At 38.6% G+C, this 23,203-nt stretch overlaps 2 protein-coding genes across 6 annotated transcripts in view; one reads left to right on the top strand and one right to left on the bottom strand.

Annotated features, from left to right (window-relative positions):
- The window catches only part of LOC130284156 (perforin-1-like), a 109,205-nt gene extending 86,733 nt beyond the window's left edge, over nt 1-22,472 (bottom strand). The window contains exons 1-3 of one of the 3 annotated variants that reach the window (XR_008846930.1): nt 22,129-22,445; nt 18,832-18,962; nt 15,285-15,588 (exon numbers count right to left, since the gene is read on the bottom strand). The gene's annotated coding sequence lies outside the window, so the exon portion shown is untranslated. Of the gene's footprint in view, nt 1-1,331; nt 1,423-15,284; nt 15,589-18,831; nt 18,963-22,128 lie in introns of those variants that run through there. The other 2 variants (XM_056534232.1, XM_056534233.1) reach the window with 2 other exon arrangements.
- On the top strand, nt 1,192-13,532 carry LOC130284158 (zymogen granule membrane protein 16-like). 3 transcript variants are annotated; one of them, XM_056534236.1, is made up of 4 exons: nt 1,192-1,221; nt 5,149-5,263; nt 9,371-9,503; nt 12,879-13,532. In XM_056534236.1, the coding sequence occupies exons 2-4, from the start codon at nt 5,209-5,211 to the stop codon at nt 13,177-13,179; spliced, it is 489 nt and encodes a 162-aa protein (XP_056390211.1). In that variant the 5' UTR covers nt 1,192-1,221; nt 5,149-5,208; the 3' UTR covers nt 13,180-13,532. The 3 variants fall into 3 exon arrangements, 1 of the variants encoding a protein (XP_056390211.1); XR_008846932.1 differs by lacking the exons at nt 1,192-1,221; nt 5,149-5,263; nt 9,371-9,503 and adding an exon at nt 9,719-10,137 and having other exon boundaries at nt 12,879-13,009; XR_008846931.1 differs by lacking the exons at nt 1,192-1,221; nt 5,149-5,263; nt 9,371-9,503 and adding an exon at nt 9,719-10,304 and having other exon boundaries at nt 12,879-13,009.
- Nucleotides 22,473-23,203: the final 731 nt, after the last annotated feature.

Genomic DNA, 23,203 nt, shown 5'->3' with positions numbered 1-23,203 from the left:
TCTAGTTACCACCCATCTTTTCCGTCACTGACTACGTATCAGCAGGTGATAGGTTAATAGGAGGTCCTTACCTGTATTTAGAGTCACGTGTTAGTTATTCAGCTCAGGCCAGACGAAGCATGTGAAATATATGAAACGGTCCCGTTGCCAGACAGCTGTACCCCCTGTACGTCTTTCTCTCCCTATGTATGTGAGTACTAATAAAGAAGAAACTGCTTGAAAATCAGCTCCGGTGAGTCGCCGACTTCTTTCTCGTTCTACTGTTATAAGACTACTGCTTAATGTTCAGTCAGAGCACCACCAAGGTTTCACAGAAGCAGCCCAACTAGTTATCCTTTTTCCACTAGTCCCACGTTTACAGACTGAGTAGTGCCGATCTCACCTGTCTATTTTACCATTCTAAGGATTGTTTAATCAAAGCAGCGTGTAAGTAGGCTGACAGGTTTGTCAGACCAGCACCGCCATTTTCAGGTCTTTTCGTCATTAGTAGCGCCGCTACCCTAGGTTTTGATTGTTGCCAAACAGATACCCCCCTCAGTAAAGTAAGTGCCTTGATGCTGAAGTGGTGACATTTGGTGTGGATTATGTGAATATCGTCTGCTCTCCAGGTTTTTGTTTTATTTGTGCTTTACGGCAGCAAAATATTTGATGTAGGAATGATGTAGATAAAATGTCTGAAATAAGAATGATGGAATACCTGACAGCTAACATAGAACATAAACTAGTTGATTTTCTTAAAGGGGTACTCCACCCCTAGATATCTTATCCCCTATCCAAAGGCTAGGGAATAAGATGTCTGATCACGGGGGTCCCGCCACTGGGGGACCCCTGCAATCTGGGCTGCGGCACCCCAGACATCCGGTGCATGGAGATGGATGACTGGCGATGCGGGGCACAGCCATGTCCCCTCAATGCAAGTCTATGGGAGGGGGGCATGACGGCCATCATGCCCACTTTGATAGACTTGCATTGAGGGGGCGTGGCTGTGACATCACAAGCCTCCAGCGCTGCACCCAGCACTCTAAGCGATCGTGGGGTCCCCCACGATCAGACATCTTCTCCTCTATCCTTTGGATAGAGGATAAGATGTCTAGGGGGCAGAGTACTCCTTTAATGATCTAGCAAGGGATGATCACCAAGATACAACCAGACCAACTTGAAGCAGACAAATGTCTTCTGAGACAGAGATGAAGGTCGTGGGAGTCAAGCTCCGCACTACAGGTTTGTTCATACAGTGATCGTTTAGGGTTTTAGTTTGTAAAACCGTATTAAACCATATTCGGCACTGCACCCATAGACTGCCATTGATAATCCGTAGAAGAAAAGTCTACCTGGTCATGTACGATTGATGATGGATGTGGTTTCCTTTTCATCAGATAGTGCCTAGGATTTCTAAGTCTGTCTTTCCTATTGTGATTTCCCCTTTAGATAAATGACAACACAATGAATACAATTTTTCATTTTTGGAATTTTCCAATTCATCTTTTGTTAAGTGTTTTTTTACGGCTTATGATGTGTTTAAACTTTGCCTATAAATAAACAATTAAAGAGAAATCTCCCCGACCATCCAGGATAATGTGGTGATGGACAATCCTTTCTCCAGAATGATGGCGACCACGTGACAAGGCAGAAGTGATAACTAAGAGGATCCGGGAACAAAACATTATAGGTCCATGACCGGGAAACTCCCCAGATGTCACCTTTCGGTGCTGATACCACCTCCTCCTTTACACTCTTTCCTCATCTAACATTTATTGAGTTATTAAATTCTATTATATGAGCTGCCATAAAGTGATATGTGATGTTCTGCTGGGCGCCAGATGTTCTGTACCTGGGAGGGGGGGGGGGGGGGGGAAGAGGGTTTAGGCTGGTGCAGTGTACAAAGGATTACATCCTATCAATTCAATGGAATTCTCAAGAAATTGGCAGTGATGGGCGCCATATGGTACCTGGATGCCAGAGGATCCTATATATAGAGATGATGAGAGTCACAGTCACATCCCTGCAGACTGATACCAGGTAAGTGTCTCATCCTCCACCTCTAGGACTGGATAGGTCCTTATATATAGGGGAATAGAAGCCAAGAGGGGCCACATTGACCCATTCAGCAGAAGGGCCCAGTATGGCTCTAGTATATTGGCATTGATACAATATATAGAAGAAAGGGGGCCCAATAACAAAGATTCAAATGGGGTCTCATGGTCTGATGTTGTCCCCAGGAGAGAAGGGTCTGGTGTTTCCTTTTACTTTCCAAGATCCTTAGATCGTAGAATACATCTTTTTATTTCTGATAATTTCAGGAAAAGATAGAGAAAGTCCAGCTCACCTGTCGTGTCTCGTGTACTGATCCACACTCCGTGTCCAAACAATGAATAAAAAACGAACCGATCCAGCACTTGAAGAACTTGCAGCTTTATTGATAAAAATCCTCTTTAAAAACAGTATGGAACAACGTCCCAACTTCACAAAGTCTGACACACCTTGACGCGTTTCGAGCGCATGCGCTCGAAACGCGTCAAGGTGTGTCAGACTTTGTGAAGTTGGGAAGTTGTTCCATGCTGTTTTTAAAGAGGATTTATTAAAGGGGTACTCCGGTGGAAAACATTTTTTTTTAATCAACTGGTGCCAGAAAAAGTTAAACAGATTTGTAAATGACTTCTATTAAAAATACTTTACCCTTCCAGTACTTTTTAGCAGCTGTATGCTACAGAGAAAATTCTATACTTTTTGAATTTCTTTTTTGTCTTGTCCACAGTGCTCTCTGCTGACACCTGATGTCCGTGTCAGGAACTGTCCAGAGCAGGATAGGTTTGCTATGGGGATTTTCTCCTGCTCTGGACAGTTCCTGATACGGGCATCAGGTGTCAGCAGAGAGCACTGTGGACAAGACAAAAAAGAAATTCAAAAAGTATACTGAATGTAGCATACAGCTGCTAAAAAGTACTGGAAGGGTAAAGATTTTTCAATAGAAGTCATTTACAAATCTGTTTAACTTTTTGGCACCAGTTGATTTAAAAAAATAAATAAAGTTTTACACCGAATGTACCCCTTTAATAAAGTTGCAAGTTCTTCAAGTGCTGGATCAATTCGTTGTTTTATTCATTGATAATGCAGATCCCTGGGTAGAGAATTCTTTCCAACCAGTTTTGAAGGTCGACTCTTCAAGGGAGCCCATAGCAGCAACTTAAAGGAGAACTCCAGAGCATAAAAATTGTCCCCCATAGTGCCAGCAGTAAAAAAATAAAGATGTACATACCTTCCTCCGCTCCCCCGGGGCCTCCGGTAACCGGCTCCGGTCTTTGCAGCAATAAACTTCCTGGTTGCCGGTGGTCGGATGAATCAGCCAATCACCAGCCGCAGTGCAGTCCGACTCGGCCGGTGAGAGGCTGAGCGGCAGTGTGAAAACGCTTCAGGACACAAAATTCTTCATTACACCGGCACCTGCAGCTGGGGCCGAAAACGTCACACTGCCGCTCAGCCTATCGCTGGCTGAGTCGCACTGTGCTGCGGCTGGTGATTGGCTGGTTCATCTGACCACCGGCAACCAGGAAGTGGATTGCGGCGGAGACCGGAGCCGGTTACCGGAGGCCCCGGGGGAGCGGAGGAAGGTACGTACATCTTTTTATTTTTACTGCCGGCACTATGGGGGACAATTTGTATGGTCTGGAGTTCTCCTTTAATCCGTCTCCATGGTATGTACGCCCACAATTAGTGATGAATTCATTCCTGTTAGGAATAGCAGGGGTCATCCCTCTATTCTGCCTTTGGGTATGTTCACACTACGGATTATGAACGGAATCTCCATTTGCAGAATTCCGTGAGCAGAGATTCCATTCTGGCGGCCGCCGCTGCAATACTTCTGCGGTAGGACCGTGCGGCACTGCGCCGTCACCATTGATGGCTATGCAGTGTTCGCGGAGTTCCGCGCAAAGAATGAACATGTTCTTTCTTTGCGGAGAACAATTTCTGAGGCGGAGTTGTCCGCCGCTGAAATTCCGCAGTGTGAACGGGTCTCACGGAAATCCATTCACACTGATGTTTATTTTCACAGCACGTAATTCCGCGGGAATAATGTGAACATACTCTTTCTCTGTCTATTAGTCTGTTTGGCACAGTTGTTATGTGACTATCTCATAGCTGGTTTGTTATTTTGCATCATGAATGCCCAGATATGGTATATTTTTCTACTGATTGGTTAGTTTGCAATATGGTACAGATTATAGCATGTTCTGCGCATTTTTTTCCACCATTTCTTGTGTGTTTTCTTTGCCTTGTCAACAAATCACATGAAAGAAGCCATACTTAGGGTGGGTTCACACCACGTTTTTCATGTACGTTTCCCGTATACGTTTTCATCATTGAAAATGTATGGAACCATATGGAAAACCGTATAAATAGACAAATAATTGAAAACCGTATGCACCCGGATGCATCCAGTTGCGTACGGTTTGCTTGCAATACGGTTTTCTCCCGTACGGTTTTTAAACCGGAGACAAAAACGTGGTCAACTATGGTTATGTCTCCGGTTTAAAAAACGTACTGCAACCACATACGTTTTTTTTAACATTGACGTCAATGGGAAACGCACATGTATACGGTTCCATACGGGAAACCGTATACAGTTTTTACTTTGCACATGCGCATTTGCAACCTAAAGTCCCAACCCAACACCCCTCCCATTAAAAATGGACATTTTCAAAAACGTATGTTTAAAAAAAAAAAAAAAAAAAAACCGGACGGTACTGTATACACTTTTAAAAACAGGATACGGTTACCGTTCTTTCATGCATATACTTTGTAATAAAGTAAGTTTAAAAAAAAAACGCATACGGTTTACTTTTTCCCATACTGTTCTATCCGTTTTTTTTGCCATACGGTTTTCTTTAGAAAAACGGATTGAAAAAAGTATGGCAAAAACGTGATGTGAACCCAGCCTTACTGGTTACTGGTACAAGGGCAGGTTATACACCTATTCCTACCATGATATGCAGATCAGCCACAATGCTATATGTTGCGACCTCCCCAATATAGCATTGTGGCTGATCTGCATATCATGGTGGGAATAGGTGTATAACCTGCCCTTGTACCAGTAACCAGTAAGTATGGCTTCTTTTCTGTGATTGTTTGAGTAATTTTTGTCCCTTCTAGTATCGCTGTCAGATATCACATCTGGGTTATAGCTCTGGACCAGTGACACCTACCTGCACAATGCTGGCTCTGCTGTGTCTGTGCCTGATCCTGGGCTCCTCAGTGGCCTCTAGTGGTGAGTGGTAGTCATTACACATCTTCATGTGATCTTTTGATTTTATCTACTATGTTCAGAATCTGCATAGATTATCTCACTCATCTTGTGTAATCCCAATATATGGGCTGTATATATGTGTATAATACATCTGAATGTGTATATAATATATATGTATAATACATCTGGATGTATATATAATATATGAGTATAATACGTCTGAATGTGTATATAATATATGGGTATAATACATCTGGATGTATATATAATATATGGGTATAATACATCTGGATGTGTATATAATATATATGTATAATACATCTGGATGTATATATAATATATGGGTATAATACATCTAAATGTCTATATAATATATGGGTATAATACATCTGGTTGTGTATATAATATACATGTATAATACATCTGGACGTGTATATAATATATGGGTATAATACATCTAGTTGTGTATATAATATATATGTATAATACATCTGGACGTGTATATAATATATGGGTATAATACATCTGAATGTGTATATAATATATGGGTATAATACATCTGGATGTGTATATAATATATGGGTATAATACATCTAGTTGTGTATATAATATATATGTATAATACATCTGGACGTGTATATAATATATGGGTATAATACATCTGAATGTGTATATAATATATGGGTATAATACATCTGGATGTGTATATAATATATATGTATAATACATCTGGACGTGTATATAATATAGGGGTATAATACATCTGGACGTGTATATAATATAGGGGTATAATACATCTGGACGTGTATATAATATAGGGGTATAATACATCTGGACGTGTATATAATATAGGGGTATAATACATCTGGACGTGTATATAATATAGGGGTATAATACATCTGGATGTATATATAATATATGGGTATAATACATCTGAATGTGTATATAATATAGGGGTATAATATATCTGGACGTGTATATAATATATGGGTATAATACATCTGGACGTGTTTATAATATATGGGTATAATACATCTGAATGTGTATATAATATATGGGTATACTACATCTGGTTTGTGTATATAATATAGGGGTATAATACATCTGGACATGTATATAATATAGGGGTATAATACATCTGAATGTGTATATAATATAGGGGTTTAATACATTTTGATGTGTATATAATATAGGGGTATAATACATCTGGATGTGTATATGATATATGGGTATAATATATCTGTGTTGTGTATATAATATATGGATATAATACATCTGGATGTGTATATAATATATGGGTATAATACATCTGGTTTGTGTATATAATATATGGGTATAATACATCTGGTTTGTGTATATAATATATGGGTATAATAAATCTGAATGTGTATATAATATATGGGTATAATACATCTGTGTTGTGTATATAATATATGGGTATAATACACCTGGACATGTATATAATATATGGGTATAATGCATCTGGGTTGTGTATATAATATATGGGTATAATACATCTGGGTTGTGTATATAATATATGGGTATAATACATCTGGTTGTGTATATAATATATGGATATAATACATCTGGATGTGTATATAATATAGGGGTATAATATATCTGGTTTGTGTATATAATATATGGATATAATACATCTGGTTTGTGTATATAATATATGGGTATAATACATCTGGTTTGTGTATATAATATAGGGGTATAATACATCTGGTTTGTGTATATAATATATGGGTATAATACATCTGGTTGTGTATATAATATAGGGGTATAATACATCTGGTTGTGTATATAATATAGGGGTATAATACATCTGGTTGTGTATATAATATATGGGTATAATACATCTGGATGTGTATATAATATATGGATATAATACATCTGGATGTGTATATGATATAGGGGTATAATACATCTGGATGTGTATATAATATAGGGGTATAATACATCTGGATGTGTATATAATATATATGTATAATACATCTGGATGTGTATATAATATAGGGGTATAATACATCTGGATGTGTATATAATATAGGGGTATAAAACATCTGGTTTGTGTATATAATATAGGGGTATAATACATCTGAATGTGTATATAATATAGGGGCTTAATACATTTTGATGTGTATATAATATAGGGGTATAATACATCTGGATGTGTATATGATATATGGGTATAATATATCTGTGTTGTGTATATAATATATGGATATAATACATCTGGATGTGTATATAATATATGGGTATAATACATCTGGTTTGTGTATATAATATATGGGTATAATACATCTGGTTTGTGTATATAATATATGGGTATAATAAATCTGAATGTGTATATAATATATGGGTATAATACATCTGTGTTGTGTATATAATATATGGGTATAATACACCTGGACATGTATATAATATATGGGTATAATGCATCTGGGTTGTGTATATAATATATGGGTATAATACATCTGGGTTGTGTATATAATATATGGGTATAATACATCTGGTTGTGTATATAATATATGGATATAATACATCTGGATGTGTATATAATATAGGGGTATAATATAACTGGTTTGTGTATATAATATATGGATATAATACATCTGGTTTGTGTATATAATATATGGGTATAATACATCTGGTTGTGTATATAATATATGGATATAATACATCTGGATGTGTATATAATATAGGGGTATAATATATCTGGTTTGTGTATATAATATATGGGTATAATACATCTGGTTTGTGTATATAATATAGGGGTATAATACATCTGGTTTGTGTATATAATATATGGGTATAATACATCTGGTTGTATATATAATATAGGGTATAATACATCTGGTTGTGTATATAATATAGGGGTATAATACATCTGGTTGTGTATATAATATATGGGTATAATAAATCTGGATGTGTATATAATATATGGATATAATACATCTGGATGTGTATATGATATAGGGGTATAATACATCTGGATGTGTATATAATATAGGGGTATAATACATCTGGATGTGTATATAATATATATGTATAATACATCTGGATGTGTATATAATATAGGGGTATAATACATCTGGATGTGTATATAATATAGGGGTATAATACATCTGGTTTGTGTATATAATATAGGGGTATAATACATCTGGATGTGTATATAATATAGGGGTATAATACATCTGGATGTGTATATAATATAGGGGTATAATACATCTGGATGTGTATATAATATAGGGGTATAATACATCTGGTTTGTGTATATAATATAGGGGTATAATAGATATGGGTTGTGTATATAATATATAGGTATAATACATCTGGTTTGTGTATATAATATAGGGGTATAATACATCTGGATGTGTATATAATATAGGGGTATAATACATCTGGATGTGTATATAATATAGGGGTATAATACATCTGGATGTGTATATAATATAGGGGTATAATACATCTGGATGTGTATATAATATAGGGGTATAATACATCTGGTTTGTGTATATAATATATGGATATAATACATCTGGTTGTGTATATAATATAGGGGTATAATACATCTGGATGTGTATATAATATAGGGGTATAATACATCTGGTTTGTGTATATAATATAGGGATATAATACATCTGGATGTGTATATAATATATGGATATAATACATCTGGATGTGTATATAATATAGGGGTATAATACATCTGGATGTGTATATAATATATGGATATAATACATCTGGATGTGTATATAATATAGGGGTATAATACATCTGGTTGTGTATATAATATATGAGTATAATACATCTGAATGTGTATATAATATATGGATATAATACATCTGGATGTGTATATAATATAGGGGTATAATACATCTGGATGTGTATATAATATATGGATATAATACATCTGGATGTGTATATAATATATGGATATAATACATCTGGATGTGTATATAATATAGGGGTATAATACATCTGGTTGTGTATATAATATATGGGTATAATACATCTGGTTGTGTATATAATATAGGGGTATAATACATCTGGTTGTGTATATAATATATGGGTATAATACATCTGGTTTGTGTATATAATGGATATATTCTCCTTCTATAGTACAGTCCCGTCGTTCTTCCTTTGTGGGGGAGTACGGTGCAGGAGGGGGCACTACCTTCTCATTCTCCTCGGAGCAGCTAAATGGGCCAATAACAGGCCTGCGAGTGCGGGAGAATCCAAGTCATGTCTTAGGGTGAGATACTTTATATATCATGGCGTCTTTTCTTTGTACAAGAGCAGTAAACAAATCATAAAATATTTTTCCATCAATTAAATATAAAACTGATGTCACAGTTTACAAGTAGAGATTCCATACAGTGGTGACTTACAAGAAGAGGCAGGGTGAGGAGCCTCTAGGTGACTGATAAGGCCCAGCTGTCCTTGTGGTGAGGTGTGGGGGTCTCTGACAGCGCCAGGTATCAGAACACTGAACATACCAGCCATGCATCACCAGTGCAGTCTCTGTGGTTAGAATCCGTGAAGGACCTGCATCATGGTGACCTGATCATGTGTTCACAGGTCCTGCACCCTGAGGGATGAGAGCCTGGAGACTACAGGGGAGCTACTGAAGAGCGAAGAGCCCATCAGCCTCAATCTACCCCATCTCCAGTATCTCTTGTGCTTATAGTCTGGGAAGGAATGCTTGTGGGAGAATGTATGGGTTAAATACTGCTGCCAGTAAGGGATTAGGAAGGCAATGCTGCTATTGGGGGGGGGAAGAGTTTCGAATATCAAAATTAATCTGCCAGAGGGGAAAGGGAAGAATGGGGACAGCACTGTTACCAAGTCGTGCTGCACTGTGGTGTTTATTTAGCGCTGCTTGAGGGGTATGTTTTGCTTCACTTTTGTGTTTAGCACTGCTGGAGAAACATGTTGTGCTGCAATGTGGCATTTTATGCTGTTGGAGAAATATTACTTTATGCTGCACTGTGGTATTTGTCATTGCTGGAGAGGTATTTTGTGCATCACTGTGGTATTTGTCACTGCTGGAGAGGTATGTCTTGCTGCACAATGGTATTTGTTCAGAGCTGCTTGAAATGTAATGTGTGCTGTACTGTGGTGTTTTGCAATGTTAGAGATTTATTTTGTGCTGCATTGTGGTATTTGTCACTGCTGAAGAGGTATGTTGTGCTGCACTGTGGTATTTGTCACTGCTGAAGAGGTATGTTGTGCTGCACTGTGGTATTTGTCACTGCTGAAGAGGTATGTTGTGCTGCACTATGGTATTTGTCACTGCTGAAGAGGTATGTTGTGTTGCACTGTGGTATTTGTCACTGCTGAAGAGGTATGCTGTGCTGCACTGTGGTATTTGTCACTGGTGAAGAGGTATGTTGTGCTGCACTATGGTATTTATGTAGAGCTGCTGGAAATGTATATTGTCCTGCACTGTAGAATTTGTTTAGTACTTATAGAGAGGTATTTTGTGTTGTACTGTGGTATTTAGCCCTTCTGGGGACTTAAGTTGTGCTCCAAGCTTTTTGTTTAGCACTACTGGGGAGATATTTTGTAATGCACTGTGGTATTTTTTTTAGCACTGCTGGAGAGGTATTTTCTGCTGCACTGTGGTAATTGATGCTGGAGAGGTATATTTAGTCATCTGCATTGGGGTGCACTTTGGTATTTGGTGTTTCTAGGGGTATTACGTGTGCTACTTGATTGTACTTGGCTGTCACTGCTGTAACAATATGGGTGCTGCAAGGTGGTATTTGGTGCTGCATGGTAGCATTTTCTTACTGGTGAGGACCCCAACATCTCCATATGTACCTGGTTAAAAAAAGGTTTTTTAAAAAAACCTGCTCGATAAGCCTGACAGTGGTGCTTCCTGAAGACAGCTACTTTCTGTCCCAAGAACTAACAATAGGAGAAAACTAGTACACAAATGGCCAAGGCACAGGACTAAGAGACTGCACACAGTGACTGTACAGGAGGATGAGATACTTATCAACTGCACAGGAAGATGAGGCAGAACATAAACTGCACAGGAAGATAAGGCTGCACATAAACTGCACAGGAAGATGAGGCTGCACATAAACTGCACAGGAAGATAAGGCTGCACATAAACTGCACAGGAAGATGAGGCTGCACATAAACTGCACAGGAAGATGAGGCTGCACATAAACTGCACAGGAAGATGAGGCTGCACATAAACTGCACAGGAAGATGAGGCTGCACATAAACTGCACAGGAAGATGAGGCTGCACATAAACTGCACAGGAAGATGAGGCTGCACATAAACTGCACAGGAAGATGAGGCTGCACATAAACTGCACAGGAAGATAAGGCTGCACATAAACTGCACAGGAAGATAAGGCTGCACATAAACTGCACAGGAAGATAAGGCTGCACATAAACTGCACAGAAGGAAGATGATTTTACACACAATCACAGCAAAGGTGGAAGAGACTGCACACAATGACTGCACAGGAAGAAGAGACTGCACACAATGACTGCACAGGAAGAAGAGACTGCACACAATGACTGCACAGGAAGAAGAGACTGCACACAATGACTGCACAGGAAGAAGAGACTGCACACAATGACTGCACAGGAAGAAGAGACTGCACACAATGACTGCACAGGAAGAAGAGACTGCACACAATGACTGCACAGGAAGATAAGGCTGCACATAAACTGCACAGGAAGATAAGGCTGCACATAAACTGCACAGGAAGATAAGGCTGCACATAAACTGCACAGGAAGATGAGGCTGCACATAAACTGCACAGGAAGATGAGGCTGCACATAAACTGCACAGGAAGATGAGGCTGCACATAAACTGCACAGAAGGAAGATAAGGCTGCACATAAACTGCACAGGAAGATAAGGCTGCACATAAACTGCACAGGAAGATGAGGCTGCACATAAACTGCACAGAAGGAAGATAAGGCTGCACATAAACTGCACAGGAAGATAAGGCTGCACATAAACTGCACAGGAAGATGAGGCTGCACATAAACTGCACAGAAGGAAGATGATTTTACACACAATCACATCAAAGGTGGAAGAGACTGCACAGGAAGAAGAGACTGCACACAATAAACTGCAAAGGTGGAAAAGACTGCACACAGTGTCTGCACAGGAGGAAGAGACTGCACACAGTGACTGTACAGTTGGTAGAGACTGCACACAGTGACTGTACAGGTGGTAGAGACTGCACACAGTGACTGTACAGGTGGTAGAGACTGCACACAGTGACTGTACAGGTGGTAGAGACTGCACACAGTGACTGTACAGGTGGTAGAGACTGCACACAGTGACTGTACAGGTGGTAGAGACTGCACACAGTGACTGTACAGGTGGTAGAGACTGCACACAGTGACTGTACAGGTGGTAGAGACTGCACACAGTGACTGAACAGGAGTCTGGGATTCAGATGCGGCCCCAGTTATGGGTGAGGTTTTTATTAATTGATAGTGATTAACTCATTCATCTACATCTTTGTGGAAGATAAACAGTTTTCTCTTCCCTAGCTGTAGGACACCTTCCCTACAGAGTGTCTCTTTTATAGAATGTCTCTTCCAAGCATCTTTCCTGCAGTGTCTCTTTTTCATGTTCTTGTCTTCTCCAGGATCCAGTTCCAGTATGGTGGCACCTGGGGACCTTACTACGGGAATCCATCAGGAACGCTCCTTGAGATCTTACTGCATCGGGGCGAGAACATCACCCAAGTGTCGGGGAAGGTGGCCTCCTATGTCAATGAGCTGATCTTTGTGACAAGCCGCGGGAGAATATTTAGATTTGGACAACCTTCCGGCAACAGCTTCAATGATCTCCCCCTGTTTGATGGCACCGTCCTCCGCTACGTGAGTGGCCGGTATACATCTGTTATAACCAGCATCGGTTTCCATTGGGGGGTCAACCCAAGTTAAAGAGGAGTCCAAATGATGGGACCTTTAACAGCAGTTAATTCAAGAATGATCTTGAAGGTCCCAGAACCTGATCAATTGATGGTGATATATCTTCGACTGATTCCATAGATCTGTTCAACCATGAATATCAGTTCTCAACATTCTACTTCTCCAATTACTCTGCACCCTGTAGAAGCTGCCACCATGTAGCCCAGTATTGGTACGACCCACTGACAACTGTCCACAGAATATATAATACTGTATATAATTGGTGTTTCCTAATCCTGCACTGACCACACATTGGCACTGTCTTTACCATCAACTCTCTAAAATAATCACTAAATAAATAGCTTTTCCATGATACATTGTTTTCTTTGTGTAGATGTGTGGGGTACAGCTAGGAATGCAGAGGTTTTGAGCTGAGGACCAACTGGGACTTGTAGTTGAACATCGCATACTTGGGTCACAGCAGCTGGAGTGGGATTTTTGGCCTTGGAGCACATTACTAGTGCACATTTGAAACTAGGATGGGTTGCACAAATTGTGTAAGTCTCGGACCCCTGAGGCGCTCCTAGTGTAGTGTGTCTGATATGTGGCAATTGGGTGCCCTTTGGGTTGAATTGTGATGCCGCTCTATGTGGTTATATAGAGCCGTAGTTCCTAAACTTGTGCCCTGGCCTTTATTACTTTCTAATCCGACACTGTGCCTGGTTTACTTGAATGTACAGAAGAATTATAGTATTATACATTACTTGAATGTACACCACCACCTGACCATGTCCCTCCTCTGGAAGGCTTTTTTCTGGAGCCTACAAGTGCATCAGCAGTTTCACCATCATGTGTCTCTGAGCTGACTATGCCAGCAGGCGGCCTAAGATGTTTTTCTGATGTTCTGGCCCTACTTCGGCTCAACTCCTCCTCACCTGGTTCCCACATCCAGTTTAAACTCACATAATCCACCTCCATGACTGACCCTGGCATCAGCAACATCATAGCATCAGACTGAGCAAACCAGTGCACAATGGCCGTATCCTCCGAAGCAACACATCCTCTGGAGGAGATGGACAACTCTGTTATGCTCATGCGGCGGCTACTACCAGGCACTTGGTTGCTGCCACTACTTGTACTCGACCTTGGCACTTGGCTGGTGCCCACAGTGCTGGTACTGCCAATAAGGGTCTGTTAGGGTAGCCTCCAAATAAGAAGACTATCCATATCTCTCCAGCCCAGATATCTATAAAATGAACATTAGTAACACAAACTAAGCAGATCCGAGGTCCTTTCAGCGATAGTATTTAGCTGTTTGGAAGTTACAGAAGAACCCCGCTTGTGTTAAGCACAACGTCATGACTCCGCCCCCATGTGACGTCATCATCTGCCCCCGCTATGCAGTCTATGGGAGGGGCGTGACGGCCGTCACGCCCCTCCCATAGACTTGCATAGCGGGGGTGAAGTCACACAGGGCGGAGTCGTGACATCACAATACTCCGGCCCCATGGTCGCCAGCCAACTGTTTGTGAGCTGGCACCGTGGCGTGCAGCTCAAACAGGTGGGTGGTGAATACAAGATTGCAGGGGTCCAGCGGCAGGACCCCCACGATAAGATGTCTCAGGGCCAAAGTACCCCTTTAAGGGGCTTGGCCAGAGCAGTTCCATTTCGACCTGAGTTCAGAAAATGATATGGTGCCCGTGGGCACATGGTTCATTTATTTCACCCAACTCATGATATTTTCCGGTATTTATCCATCAGGAAACCTCACTTGACTAGTCTGGGACATGCACGATGCCACAACCTAGTATCTCCTCCTTCCACTATCTTAGGCCCATCAAATTTGGTCTCTCCGAGGAGCATGAAATGCGCTGATTCTGAATATTTCTTCAGAATGACCCTCCCTGCAATAGGTATCACTATAGGCTGTTTTAACTCTTGGAAATGGGATATTTGTTCAGAATATCATCCTTTTGTTAAAAATCCCTCCTGCTATTTTTTCAGACAGCGAGTCTGATTGGACATGAAGGTGCGAATGTGTTATTTACTCCAAAAGCTATATGCACACCGGACACGACAGGGAGATAAGGGGGAGTAGACAAAAGGCCAATCTCACTTTCAACACAAGAAAAGAATCCCGGCACAAGCTATATTTTTGTATGCATTTAGGATTTATTCACACCTAGAATTTACACACAAGGCGCATTTCGGCTTGAATGCCTTTTCCAATTTTGTATACAGACTAAACAAAAGAAACATTTCTACACGTAACTTCCTTTCAACAATCAGGAATTCAGCTGACATACTTAGGATTGACTCTCCATTGTCATAAGAACAAAAAAACGAAACAAAAACAAAGCTCAAAGAACACAGAAAGCACATGTACGTCACCGACAGCGCGATTCCCGCTATTTACTTCACTGAAGGGAACGTATTTTGGATCTGTAATGAAAAACTATGCATAAAGTCTCATACTAAAAGTATTAATTAAATGTGAAAAAAATCTCACTTATATACCGTGATCAAACAGAGTAAGGGTGCACACCACGTTTTTGCAATACAGTTCCTAATACGTATTAGGTTTTTGATGAAAAACGAATTCCTCAAAACCGTACTAAACTGTATCAAAACGTGTGTACAAATTTTAACCCGTATAAAGTTAAGAACCTTATACGGTTTTAAAAAATGACGTATGAGTTTTTAACTTTTCACTCCATTATGAATAAAGTTTCACTTGTTTGATTGAAATTCCAAGAAAAAAAAACTGTGCAAAGTCAAAAATCGTATGGTGCAAACCGGATGAAACCGTCTCAATACTGTTTTTCACCCGGACCAAAAACTGTGGTAGGCTATGGTTATTGAGTACGGGGAAAAAAACAGACAAAACAGTACAAGATGCAAAACGGATGCAACCAGATGGATCATTTGGCATACGATTTTCAATGGAGAGTCAATGCATACGGTTTTCAATACGGTTCCATATGGTTTTCAAATTGAAAACGTATACGGGAACTGTGTTGCAAAAACGTGGTGTGAATGCACCCTAACACATGGGGCAGTTTTAGAACATAAGTAAACACAATCCAATATGGGCCTAAAACACAATAAAATATTGGTCTACTCAGGCCTAAAAGGAGCATGACACCGTCCCAGCCCAACCTTCCATTTACCAAATTTTTTAATTAAAAAATAACATGTCACATCTGGGGTAGAGAGCAGTGCAACCCTGATGCAAGTCTAAACCACTGTCCCTTCCTACTTGCGCTATAAACTGCGGCCCCTGGTGTCGGTCCCTGCACCAGACCAAGTGCAAGGGCGTCAAGAATAGTCTGCCAGTCCTAGTCAGTCCTAGCCCAGCAAAAAGGTACCAAAACAGCAAATGAAGGGTTAATCAGGGACAGGCCAGAAGTCAGGAACTAAGATAGCAGTACAAAACATAAGGAAAAGGGATAGTAAGGTTACAGGTAAAAAGGTCAGCAGAATATACAGTAAGAACGTGAGTGCAGGAAGAATTCAACAAACACAGACAGAGACTGAGGGAAAGAGAGGAATTTAAATAGCCCGCCCCAGGAAGCGTGGCTGCCAGCGCTGTAGCTGATTGGCTTGGTGCCCAGACACCTGTTGGCCAGGCCAGCCATGTCCTATACCGACAAAAACTACACAAAAAGAAAGAGAGATACGCAATATAATGCACACCCACAATAACTGTAATCCAAAAAGTATATCTTTATTACATATAAATAGTACAAAAAGCAGACAATACAGTTAAAACCAATTTAAAAAAGGCCCAATTGGCCACTGCACAAACGAGGGGGGGGGAACCCCCTACCAAAAAGAAGGGGAGAAACCCCACCCAGGGCACCTGCCTCCACAAATACTCAGGTTATCAACCTATCATACAACAAGAATGTTAAATCAATACAGTCCTGTCCCCACAACACAAATAATATGTATACAACCTGAATATCCTCAGTATATAGCACAGGGGACTGGTAGTAGAGGACAATAGATGGAGGAGTAATATGGCAGGTGCCCCCCTAAAGACCGCCTGCTTTCTCTATACCGACAAAAGACTGAGACACAGGACCACTGTTACTACACTGAGTAAACGGGGAACTGAGCCAGCGCCGGAACCAGATGCATGTATATATGTTACATGGCACAACCATTTATCCACAGCTTTCCCCACCTATTCGTGTCAATAAATCCCCTCTAAATACCTCCAATGCGTTTTCTACCACTGAATATTATAGTGGCGTCATCAGGGGGGTATATACACAATAGATAATATAGGACCGACATGAAATGATAGATCTTAGTAAGATGAAAGGTGGTGACCAACAGGACCTGTAAAAAAGTCTGTCCCTACATATCCTGAAGAGGAAAATCAATGCAGAGTAGACCTCAGATCATGGGTGTCAAACATGCGGCCCACAATGAATATCTTTCTGGCCCAAGCAGAGCCGGTGCTTGCCCTGCAGTGGCGGATCCCCCCATCACTATTAAGGGAATCCCTGTGTCCTGAAAGATGTTTTCAGGACACAGGGACGCCCCCGTCAACTCTCAGCGGCCCCGCGTTAAGTTTAAAATTGCAGAGGGAAGCCCTGTGCGTTCACCCATAGCAACGGAGGCGCGGAGGAGCGGAACATGGAGGTGGAAGACGTGCGCTTACCAGCATGGTAAGTGACCAGCTTCAGTACTCAGACCACCGCTCCTCCGGTCCCGGGACTTACTGCTATTGGCGGACCAGAGGAGTGGTGGTAAGAGCACTGAAGTAGGGAAGTACACAGTCATACAGCCTCCAGCCATACACTGTATATGGCTGAAGGCTGTTTGTCTGTGGGGGAACTATACTGCACCTAATGTGGGGAGCTATACTGCACCTAATGTGGGGGAACTATACTGCACCTAATGTGGGGGAACTATACTGCACCTAATGTGGGGGAACATGCTGCACCTAATGTGGGGAGCTATACTGCACCTAATGTGGGGGAACTATACTGTACCTAATGTGGGGAACTATACTGCACCTAATGTGGGGGAACTGTACTGCACCTAATGTGGGGAACTATAGTGCACCTAATATGGGGGAACTATACTGCACCTAATGTGGGGGAACTATACTGCATCTAATGTGGGGAGAACTATACTGCATCTAATGTGGGGAGAACTATACTGCATCTAATGTGGGGAGAACTATACTGCATCTAATGAGGGGAGAACTATACTGCATCTAATGTGGGGAGAACTATACTGCACCTAATGTGGGGAGAACTATACTGCACCTAATGTGGGAGAACTATACTGCATCTAATGTGGGGAGAACTATACTGCACCTAATGTGGGAGAACTATACTGCATCTAATGTGGGGAGAACTATACTGCACCTAATGTGGGGAGAACTATACTGCATCTAATGTGGGGAACTATACTGCAACTTATGTGGGGTACTATACTGCAACTTATGTGGGGGAACTATACTGCACCTAATGTGGGGAACTATACTGCACCTAATGTGGGGGCCTCGTATTGACGTTCGCTCACGTCATGCTCCCAGAATTCAAGGGCCGGTGTTACTACATCCTTTTTTGGATGCGGCCCACATAAACTTAAACCTTGTTTAGCCTTTGAGTTTGACATGCTTGCCTTAGATATTACAGTGTGCCTGTGGAGAAAATGCTTTACCTAGCGGTCATGTCACCAATAAACTGCCCATAGATCGAAAGTCATCTGGTTCCATGGTCCGCAGTTTAGCTGAAAAGCCGAGAGGAGACACCTGCACTCATGCAGGGAGCCGGAATTGTCCAGCTCTCTCGCTAGATGAATATAATAACCATGAATATAAAAACCAATATAACCATGAATATAATAAACATTAATAACCAATATAACCATGAATATAATAACCAACATAATAACCATGAATATAATAACCAACATAATAACCAATATAACCATGAATATAATAACCAACATAATAACCATGAATATAATAACCAACATAATAACCAATATAACCATGAATATAATAACCAACATAATAACCATGAATATAATAACCAATATAACCATGAATATAATAATCAATATAATAACCATGAATATAATAACCATGAATATAATAACCATGAATATAATAACCATGAATATAATAGCCATGAATATAAAAAAAAACAATATAATAGCCATGAATATCATAGCCATGAATATAATAACCATTAATATAATAGCCATGAATATAAAAAAAACAATATAATAGCCATGAATATAATAGCCATAGATATACTGTAATAGCCATCAATATAATAACCAATATAATAACCATGAATATAATAGCCATCAATATAATAACCATGAATATAATAACCATGAATATAATAACCAACATAATAACAATGAATATACCGGTAATAACCAACATAATAACCAATATAACCATGAATATAATAACCAACATAATAACCAATATAACCATGAATATAATAACCAACATAATAACCATGAATACAATAATCAATATAATAACCATGAATATAATAACCATGAATATAATAACCATGAATATAATAACCAACATAATAACCATGAATATAATAATTAATATAATAACCATGAATATAATAACCAACATAATAACAATGAATATAATAACCAACATAATAACCATGAATATAATAACCAACATAATAACCATGAATATAATAACCAACATAATAACCATGAATATAATAACCAAGAATATAATAACCATGAATATAATAACCATGAATGTAATAACCATGAATATAATAGTCATTAATATAATAGCCATGAATATAATAACCATGAATATAATAACCATGAATATAATAACCATGAATGTAATAACCATGAATATAATAACCAAGAATATAATAACCATGAATATAATAATCATTAATATAATAACCATGAATATAATAACCATGAATATAATAGCCATGAATATAATAACCATAAATATAATAACCATGAATATAATAGCCATGAATATAAAAAAAACTATATACGGTAATAGCCATGAATATCATAGCCATGAATATAATAACCATGAATATAATAACCATGAATATAATAACCATGAATATAATAACCATGAATATAATAGCCATAGATATACTGTAATAGCCATCAATATAATAACCAATATAATAACCATGAATATAATAGCCATGAATATAACAACCAATATAATAACCATGAATATAATAACCAACATAATAACAATGAATATACCGGTAATAACCAACATAATAACCAATATAACCATGAATATAATAACCAACATAATAACCATGAATACAATAATCAATATAATAACCATGAATATAATAACCAATATAACCATGAATATAATAACCAACATAATAACCATGAATATAATAATTAATATAATAACCATGAATATAATAACCAACATAATAACAATGAATATAATAACCAACATAATAACCATGAATATAATAACCAACATAATAACCATGAATATAATAACCATGAATATAATAACCAATATAACCATGAATATAATAACCATGAATATAATAGCCATGAATATAATAACCATGAATATAATGACCATGAATATAATAACCATGAATATAATAACCAAGAATATAATAACCATGAATATAATAACCATGAATATAATAACCATGAATATAATAGTCATTAATATAATAACCATAAATATAATAACCATGAATGTAATAACCATGAATATAATAACCAAGAATATAATAACCATGAATATAATAATCATGAATATAATAACCATGAATATAATAACCATGAATATAATAACCATGAATATAATAGTCATTAATATAATAACCATGAATATAATAACCATGAATATAATAACCATGAATGTAATAACCATAAATATAATAACCATAAATATAATAACCATGAATATAATAGCCATGAATATAATAACCAATATAACCATGAGTATAATAACCATGAATATAATAATCATGAATATAATAACCATGAATATAATAGCCATGAATATAATAACCATGAATATAATAACCAATATAACCATGAATATCATAACCATGAATATAATAACCATGAATATAATAACCATGAATATAATAACCATGAATATAATAACCAATATAACCATGAATATAATAACCATGAATATAATAACCATGAATATAATAACCATGAATATAATAACCAATATAACCATGAATATAATAACCATGAATATAATAACCATGAATATAATGACCATGAATATAATAACCATGAATATAATAACCATGAATATAATAACCATGAATATAATAACCAATATAACCATGAATATAATAACCATGAATATAATAACCATGAATATAATGACCATGAATATAATAACCATGAATATAATAGCCATGAATATAATAGCCATGAATATAATAGCCATGAATATAATAACCATGAATATAATGACCATGAATATAATAGCCATGAATATAATAACCATGAATATAATAACCATGAATATAATAACCATGAATATAATGACCATGAATATAATAACCATGAATATAATAACCATGAATATAATAACCATGAATATAATAACCATGAATATAATAACCATGAATATAATAGCCATGAATATAATAACCATGAATATAATAACCATGAATATAATAACCATGAATATAATAACCAATATAACCATGAATATAATAACCATGAATATCATAGCCATGAATATAATAACCAAGAATACAATGACCAATAAAAGAGCAATGGGGGACATTTATCAAAACCTGTCCAGAGGAAAAGTTGCGGAGTTGCCCATAGCAACCAATCAGATAGCTGCTTTCATTTTTGAAAAGGCTTCTGAAAAATGAAAGAAGCGATCTGATTGGTTGCTATGGGCAACTCACCAACTTTTCCTCTGGACAGGGTTTGATAAATCTCCCTCAATAACCATTTTAATAAAACCATAAATACCTTATTAATCTGCTCCACCTGCCTAGAGTCCATGTCCTCTCAGCAGTGACTTAACCCCACTATTAAGGACTGCGACTAAAATACCGAAAGTGGCGGGTGGGTAGGCGCTTCCTCGGTCTTCTCACACATCCCCACACTGACAGGGAACCTCTCCTCAGGACCTATATATATATGGATGGCTGGTTTCCCGCTCTAACTATTCATCCAATGAGCTGCAACCATTGGATCTTTTCTGCCCGGCAACAAAACCTCTGGCTGGAGAATCTGCCCAACTTGGGTAAGACCACCTGGGGAATAGAATAAAGAAGAGGGGGACTGGCTGGACCGAACCAACAAACATTATATGGGAGATTCATCAAAACCTGTGAAGAGGAAATGTTAACCAGTTGCCCATAGCAACCAGTCAGATTGTTTCTTTCATTTTTTAAATGTCCTATGAAGAATGAAAGCAACAATCTGATTGGTTACTATGGCAACTGCACCACTCTGCCTCTGCGCAGGTTTTGATAAATCTCCCCAATGTATACAAAAAGAAGGTTGTGGCAGCGCTCTTGGCCAACAAACCGAGGCTCTTAGGTTTGTTATATCATATAGACAGAAATGTATCCAAATCAACTGGGGCCATAAGTTATACAGATTTGTAAATTCCTTCGATATAAAACCTTAACCCTTCCAGTACTTATCAGCTGCTGTATGCTCCACAGGAAGTTGTGTAGTTCTTTCCAGTCTGACCACGGTGCTCTCTGCTGCCCTCTCTGTCCGTGTCAGGAACTGTCCATAATACAAGCAAATCCCCATAGCAAATCCCCATAGCAAATCCCCATAGCAAATCCCCATAGCAAACCTCTCCTACTCTGAACAGTTCCTGACATGGACAGAGGTGTCAGCACAAAGCACTGTGGTCAGACAGAAAAGAACTACACAACTTTCTGTGGAGCATACAGCAGCTAATAAGTACTGGAAGGATTAAGATTTTTATACAGAAGTAATTTATAAATCTGGTTAACTTTCTGGCCCCAGTTGATTTACAAAACGCAGCTGATATACACAGATACACAAGGACTAAAGCTGATCA

The sequence above is a fragment of the Hyla sarda genome, chromosome 8 (assembly GCF_029499605.1).
Source record: "Hyla sarda isolate aHylSar1 chromosome 8, aHylSar1.hap1, whole genome shotgun sequence".
NCBI lineage: Eukaryota > Metazoa > Chordata > Amphibia > Anura > Hylidae > Hyla > Hyla sarda.
Note: the sequence above shows the minus strand (reverse complement) of the source record. Positions and strands in the feature narration are given on the sequence as shown.